We start from the raw sequence: 8239 nt of genomic DNA on the forward strand, positions 1-8239 counted from the left end.
ATTTCCTGCGTTGTATTAACTTCTACTAATGAAAATTGGGCTGAGCAGTTTTATCTGTGGAGGAATGCACTACCTATAACCAGTAAAGGTGCTCAAACATAGCCCTACACTTAGTAATTTGGCACATTTACAACTGGCGTTACTCAGTAACCTATCAGATGACAACAGTGGAGCTCTTCTGTAAAATATAGGTTAAGCCTACATTTGTATGACTGTACATCTGAAGTATAAAAACCACGATATGTAGTACACTTCAACAGTTAAAAAATATAACTTATTTTATTTGTAAACTATCAATGCAAGATACTCAGCAGCAAAGAAGCCATGTTCAATGTCTTCTGATCTTTTATAAAGATCTGTTGCTGTAAGTAATATAATCGTCTCTGAAACATCTGAGGTTACATGTAGAAACAATCAAGGCAATATTATTTGTACATATTATTAAACATGCAAAAAACTTCCTGAAGAATATTGCCCAAATGTAGAAAGTTGTCTGGATCTCAAATTTTCCTTGGTAGCATCTGTTTTGTAAGTATGGCTCACATGTGGCTTTAAGAGTCCTTCAGTTTATTTTGGAGAATTGGCACCTTTAATAACAGGCTCCCTATTCAAATATGTGGCCCAGTAAACTAAGTTAAAAGTTCCAAACAGCACTGGAAAAATTATCCGGGACATTTTGTCAATCTTACTGATGCTGTTGTAAGTCTTTTTGCTTTCAGCAGGCTTTTCTTCTGCAGACTTCACTGGAGCAGATGCAGTGTTTGAGATGACAGGTGGGGCTGAGTCCTTTGGCATGTTTGGTGCAGGGGTCATCTTCCCAGTGCTGTAAGTATTAGTTGATTTATTTCCCAGCATTTCACGCTCTTTTTTCTGCAGCATAAAGAACAAAATGTTAGACCGCAAGAACAGAAAGTGGAAACATGTTCTCAAGATACTAACCCAAAAATCTAAGTACCGTAATCAATCATGTGAACAAATGCCTGTTGGCTATTCCGACTTTGACTCCCAAACAGCTGTTTCTGCCTCAATTTTATAGCCCTTACTCAGGTTAAACTTTCCCTGATGCCAGAGAAACCTAAGAGCGGCTGGCCGGACCCGGATCCCACCTGGCATGTGCATTAGCAGCTGCTTCTGTCAGGGCGATGTAGTCCTGAACCTGCAGAGGTTGCTGCCCCGCAGGCAGCTGCCAAGACATGAACCTCACCCTCCTGCCTGCAGCAAGGAGTGTGGTGAAGGGCACATTGTCCCTGCCAGCTTGCCCTCTTTGTGTTGCTCTTTTGGGATGCTTGCGGGTACAAGTTCTCTCTAGGAGATAATTTGCTAAAAGTCAGTCCTATTCCAAAATTTTCATTTCAGCATGAAACTCAAAAGTTCCTGTTTTCACAGAACCACTCTTTTGTCTCTTTTTTTTTTATTGGGGATACTGTGGTGGGACCCCGACTCATGGAGCTCAATGTGAGCTTTGTCATTTATTTGGGAGAGCGCATAAGGAGTGCACTGCAGAGATATGTTTCATAGTATATGTCTGCTATTATCAGAAGTTTGGTCACTGAAATCCCATGCCATGTGTACTCAATGCCCTATATTCTTCTGAAAACAGTCCACTCCATACAGATGGTGGAAACTGGTAATCTATCTCTGTCAAGAGAAGATGGCATATTTCCTTGCAAATACTCCTCTATAGGAAGATGAAAGTATGTCATGAGTTAATTAAATACCTTTTTCATGAAGAGGCTGAAAATTGTCCATTCAGTTATTTGAATAACTGCTTTTTATTCTAGGTATTTTTAAAATGTAAGGTAAGCACCTTGATTTTAGCAGCTTCCAGGGCTTTTTTGCCATCCCAAGCCCAACTCCTCTTAGTGAAATAGTTGACTGTTGCAAATTCAATCAATGCAGAAAATACAAAGGCATAGCAGACAGCTATAAACCAGTCCATTGCCGTAGCGTAGGCCACTTTTGGCAAAGAGTTACGGGCACTGATACTTAAGGTGGTCATGGTGAGGACTGTTGTTACTCCTGTAAAGGAGGAAAAAAAAAAAAAAGAGGCAGAGATCAGCTTGATAGCCCTTACAAGATCCCTAACGAGTTATGAGCAGGCCCCAATTCAGCACGATATCTAAGAAGGCCACATGAAGTCAGTTGGTGTTTGCATATTACGGTCCAAAAGAGTAAGATACTTTGCTCACCAAGAAAAAATACAAGCCTCTAACCTCAGGTGTTTACTTCTGTGGTGTTCTGGTTACCTCTAGTTATAGTATAAAATCAGTGAGCAACCAATTTAGCAGTAACTTGCATAATAAAGTAGGATTATGGATTTTATTTTCTCACATGGAGATTTTATGTATGAAATTGTTGGTTGTTATTGATATCCGTGACTGTAGTTCTTCCCTTCCCATAGGCCAGTAAATGACAGAGCTGCCACTGCTTTCATCCATGGAAGGATGCCCCCAATAGAACAAAATTCAACTCTCACTTTCTCACAACTCACAATTTTGCAAATCTGGAATGAGAACCACTGGTCAGCAAAGCAATGCTCGTACCTGTATTCTCCCCATATAGCTTGTTGAAATGATTTTTGATCAAAGCTGCTGACTGATTTCAGTACCTTTGTACAGACGAACAAGACTCTTTTAAGAACAGTGGAACAAAGTTTGGTATAATAAACTATTCCCGCTCCCCTTATTTTTCACCTTCACTTAAGACTGTGTTTATTTTCTGCAATCTTCTAAGGATAAGTTAAGTAATTTAAAAGACCCCAAAGGATTTTTCCATGACAACTTCTGTAGTAAATATACATTTTCTAAATGCAAAATTGTATTAATTTGTTTGATGGTGATAGAGATAATTGTCACTAATTAACCTCTACATGGTTTTCCCAGATAAACATCTTAAAGCACAGATAAACAAAATGTCTTAAAGCAAAATCTGTTTCAAATGCTTAGACTAGAGTATACACTAAATATGATAATACATATGGGTTTTGTTCTAAACCATCTAGTATTTCACCCAAGTGGAAAAAAACCCCACAGATAACACCAATCTGATTCTTCTGTCTTCTGTCCTGAACCTCCATATAATGGACTCTTGAGCAATTTCTGTCTTAATTGCACCAAAAAAAACCAGACAGTGTTTTTAAATGGATTTGGAGTTTAAACTGGAAGAGAACACAGGAATGTCTAGAACACTTCAAGCAGAAATAAGCATTAGCGCACTGCGGTTTTGTTACGGCAAATCACTTCCACAAGCCAGATCGTTCCTTCCCGTGTGCTGGGAGAAAGTGGGATACTCACCAAAAACAGTCCTAGCAGGGACAGATTCTCTGTTTAGCCAAAAAGACACTTGCGATAAGATCACAGTCATAATGCAAGGAAGGTACGTCTGGATGACAAAATAACCAATTTTTCTTTTCAGATGAAAATGGGCTGTCATAATAGTATATTCACCTGGAAGGAGAAAGATGCACATATGGGTAAAACAAGGGAGGCTTACTGATCTGGGGACGTAAGCAGGCCAGCTCCGCCCCCCCCGTTTGGGGATACCGTTCAGCCATTCTTAATTGCATGGAAAATGCCTGGATTTCTGCGCTGTGGAAAACCAGGACTTGAGACAGAGATGCTGCTAGATCCCACTAGTCTTCACATTCACTCCTCAAAAGCAGAAGGCAATGACTGACTGCTCCTACTGCACTGAAAAGCTGTGGTCCCTTTATGCACCTGGGATGTCTCGATGTTCATAGGCTTAAAAAATCCAGGTTGCTGGCACTGCCTCAATCCTGCCTGTTTTTGACTCAGTCCTGCAAACTGTCTTATAAAAGTAACGATTAAGGCCATCTACTCTTAGAAACCTAATTTAGCAGCAGGACTTAACCTCATTAGGGCAACTGTTACTGCCAAGCCATCATTTTTCCAGAATGAGATTGGGTCCAGACATTCCCCCTGCACCACACTTGAGGGACTGCCTGTCCCAGTGTTGGTACTGCAAAAATTGCAGCTTTGCACGTGGATCCTGGAGAGGTCTTGTTGATCTCAGTACCCAAACCCACCAAACTGCTCCTCCAGAAAAAAAAAAAAAATGCCTCCAGTTCATGCAGTTTTCCTACAATTTGGTACACCTTACCCCTTGGACAGATAATGTTTCTGGATAGACGTTGTGCCATGTGTTGTTCACGTCTGCAATGAATATTGTACTGCCTGCATGGAGAATTCACTGAAAGCTGCTACAGCAGTCCTAAATTCTATGTCTTTTTGATATGCCAAATTCACAGCATTGCCTTAATCCGGCTTTTTTCAGGTCCTCTGAATTTCAATAAAAGCCTAAAAAAATGCACTCCTAAAATCACCAGACCAGCTGCCACCTTCCCTAATGTTTCAGAAAAATCAAAACTTAACTGTTTTTTTCAGACCGTTCCTGTAAAACCATATAGTTGTTACTGAAGGCTATTCATTGATGGTAACTGCTCCCCAAAGCCAAAATCTTGCTAGCTAAAAACAGGCTACTATTTGCCTAGGAAAAATAAGAGTAAAGACAAAATGTAAGAATAAAAAACAACCAACCCCTTCAAGCCCTAAAAGTCCTCTATTCACGTTGGTATCAAATTTATTTAAAAGCATGCATCATTCAGCTGGGTACTGATGAATCAGAGTAATGCCTGTTCCGAAAGATATATTGTCCTCCAAGAATAAAACAAATATAGCTATAATCTCTGTTGCAAGACTTGACCATTAGTCTCTATAGATCAGTCACAAAAGGAAAATATATAACAGACTGATTCTGCCTTGAGCGAATAGCCTGAGTTGAGCTGCAGCCAGCATTGCTAGGCAGTTAGATTTGGCAGATTATATCTAAGTGACAATATGGCTAATTAGCAGAGAACAGGTCTACAGTGAAAGGGCTTTTGCAGGTATAGCTGCACTGATATGTTATGCTAGAGGGTTACTCTGGATGAAGTTTACAGACCTTGTTCGTGCTGAGGATCTCAGCCAGAAAGACTGGAATAGGACAGAAATACCTTACCTTGACAGCCTGCCTCAATCTTTATGACTTTCTTCTGGAGTCTGACTTTCTGGTGAAATGGTTCCCTGAAGAGGGATGTGGAGATGGACAAGGAATGCTGTGAAACTGGGGAGAAAATCCCTGTGAAGTGACATCTAATTCCCTTCCATTTAGTGTAATTTTGAACCAGGGATACTGAACATGCTGTGGTCTCAGGAGGAACCCCACTTGCTCTTTATTTAGAAGCATTCAGGTTGTGGATTACCCACAAAATATGCCAGGAGCAGCAGGGTCTATGCACCTGTAATCTGTTTCTGAGTTGCTACTGCACTGGGATGTGTTTAAGCCACAGTTTCTCTGCTCACCATGGAGTGATAATGTACATTACTGATTTTGACAGTATGCTTTTGGAGCTGAAATAAAAAAAAAGTCTATACAGCTTCAGCAGAGCAACAGGACCCCTTTTTTTTCCTTTCTAAAATGCAGAAAATTAATGCCTACATTTTGGTGGCCCTCCACAGTTGATTTTTACTATATAATTTTCTTTTACCTATTAAAGCTCTTGTTTCCACTGAAATAACAGTACCACCTTGATTTTGTACTTGCTCTTTTTCCAACCGATATCTTCTCTGACTTTCCATGCTGTCCCTTTCAAAAATGCCTACGCTAGGAATGCTTCTGCCAGGAGACATAGGGCTTAAGAAAACCCCACAGCTTGGTTTTTAATGCCCTGGGACCACTACTTAGAAGTAAAGCTTAAAGCTGCCTGAGTTGGCCTTTTGTTTTTATAGAACAAAATCCTGGCTCTGTTGGAGTGGCAAAGCTCCCTTTTACTTCTGTAAGGCCACTGTTTATCCTTAGACCATAAGCTTTCTTGAGCAAGAGCTAATTTTTGTTATAGGTTTATGTAGCACTTACTTAGAAGAGAATCCTGTTCCTGATGGGGTCTACTCATTACTGCACAGAACGATTTTAATAACAAATTTAGCACTAATGAAAAGTGCTAGAGCGGGAATGGCTGCATTTCTTCACAGAGCTATGCTACTGCGCTGCTGCTGGTCTTAAGGGGTTTTTTATACTTTAAAAGCTGCTACAGTATTTTTTGATATCTAGATGATGGAGTTCTGGAGATCAGGCTTACAAATGTTGCAGGATCTTATATGCATTCTTCCATCACCTTTATGCTGGGATTCAATAGAGTATTTTAATGAGGACGGACCAGCCCCCAGGCTTGTTTGTTTACCGGATATACCTGGACTCAGGTCTATCAACAACTATTCCGGCAAGATCCTGAATTTAGGTCTGTGGCACCGCAGTCCCTGACCACGCTGACACCCAGAATACGTTGGTCCACGAGAGCCTGTGTCCTTTTTATAGCAATGTGTGGGAAAGATTCATCTCAAGGAAAAATCAGAATTATTTGGTGCAAAATGAAGGGCTGAATGCTTATTTTATTATTTAGGCTTTGGGTATTTCACAGCTCAGGCTCCAGCTGGCAGAAAATAAAAGAGTGGGTTTTTGTTTTGTTTTGTGGCACCGCCGATCCTGAGTTAGCAATGAGAGATCCTGGGTATGGGGAACAGAACTGGGCAACCATTTGCATAAAACAGCAAGATCCACTTGGACCCAAATCCTGTATCTGATTGTTTTCAGCACTGACACCACCAGGACATAACAGATGTTGGGCCTGTTGGAAGCAGTGTAAGTAGTCAAGTATCTTCTTTTTTGGGGGAATGACATTTGGGGATGTTAGCACAAAAAAACCCCACCTTCAAACAAACAGGTAGGACATGGCAGAGCTATTTTCTGTGGCATAGTTAAAATGTTCCCAATTTCAAGATTAGTTGATGAATTGGGAGTGCCAGGATATTTTTTCTGAGAAGAGGGCCAAACTTAGCACTTTGCTCCCAAGGGATTGGTGCAGGTCCAGCATTTCCATTAAAAAAAAAAAAAAAGCCTGCTAAAAAGAGAGCATAAATGTCCTATGACATACCCAAATATTTTGCCTACACAACTGCGAGGGCTGTGTAGTTTGACTTGTGTGTCAAAAAACGCACAAAAGATCCAAGCACTTGGATTTGTGCAAGGGCTATTTGTTTGTTCTTCTTCATGTTCAGCAATTCAATAGAAGGAAGAAATGCCTTAGACGGCCGTTCATAAGTAACCCTGATTACTGGCCTCCTGCAAGCTTGATGAAGTCCAGAAAATCCATCGCTGACTGATGCTTTGCCTGTGCACAATCGGATTTTTGTATTTTGCTAATCCCTGGTTGCAATCTGTGCCCTGCTCTTTGTGATCCACCCTGCAATCACAATCCAGGCAGCCCAGATGTAACCCGGGACATTAATATAAAATCTTGACGTTGGTAAAAAAAGCATTTATTAGCCTAAATCTTGGGCTACAGGAGGGAGGTTGTTACAGGGCAGAAACTTTGGAATTTGTTGGAAGAGTTCCCTGTTTCCTTGGGCTGAGGAGTACAAGGAGCTTTCACAGGCAAAGCTGCAAACTGGAAGTGGCCCGGAGCTGACACGCTGGAGCACTCGCTGCCTGGGCTGGGTGGTTTGCTTGCTCTGAGGAGCAGGACAAGCTTGTAGGAGATGCCCCATTACATCCTCTGGATCTTTTTCTTGGCAACGATGAAGGCAAGAGGGGAGCTGCCGTTCATCGCAGAAAACAACGCGGCTATGATGGTAAACTGGTAAGGAAAAAAGTATCTTTGCTCTTTAACGGGAGATAGCGTACTCGTCTTTTCTCTGCAGCAGCGGCTGCTCTAACTGCCTATATGCCTCCCTCGACTTCAGACAGCTGTGCTTTAGCAACAGCTTTGTGTCGCCTGAAATGGGCAAGAGGGGGGAGAGGCTCCATAGGACAGAGGCGGCGGCTGCGTTTCGTGGCTGCCCCGTGCCGCCCGAGACAAGCTTTCCCTCACTTGGTCTCCTGTTTGGAGAGCAAGCGGCAAGCTCAGCTGCCCCCCTGCCCCCTTTATTTGCCATGTTTGGACAGCCTGAGCAGAGAGCTTTACGCGCCTTCATGTTTCGGTCCAGCTACTTTTGTGTGTGCGTGTACATGTACCCGTTTTCACACCTCCTAAATTTCCTGCGCAGAGTAACAGGTTCCTAACTCCACCTGTACCGTGACCTCTGCAATCCTGCCTCTGGCTCAGAGCCCATCGCTTTTCACCAGGGACGCCGCGCATCACCAGAAGAGTCTGTCGTGCCTCGGGATTGCTCCGCAGGCATTGCGG

General features: G+C 42.1%; 1 protein-coding gene across 1 annotated transcript in view; it reads right to left on the bottom strand.

Moving 5' to 3' along the window:
* Positions 1 to 343: 343 nt before the first annotated feature.
* Positions 344 to 8239, bottom strand: part of GABRA5 (gamma-aminobutyric acid (GABA) A receptor, alpha 5) — a 50093-nt gene continuing 42197 nt past the window's right edge. The window contains exons 7-9 of the mRNA XM_010283215.1: positions 3294 to 3446; positions 1808 to 2019; positions 344 to 870 (exon numbers count right to left, since the gene is read on the bottom strand). Coding sequence (XP_010281517.1) covers positions 568 to 870; positions 1808 to 2019; positions 3294 to 3446 — 668 coding nt within the window. The 3' untranslated portion in view covers positions 344 to 567. The remainder of the gene's footprint in view (positions 871 to 1807; positions 2020 to 3293; positions 3447 to 8239) is intronic.

This window comes from Phaethon lepturus, unplaced genomic scaffold, assembly GCF_000687285.1.
Source record: "Phaethon lepturus isolate BGI_N335 unplaced genomic scaffold, ASM68728v1 scaffold8773, whole genome shotgun sequence".
NCBI classification, from domain to species: Eukaryota; Metazoa; Chordata; class Aves; order Phaethontiformes; family Phaethontidae; genus Phaethon; species Phaethon lepturus.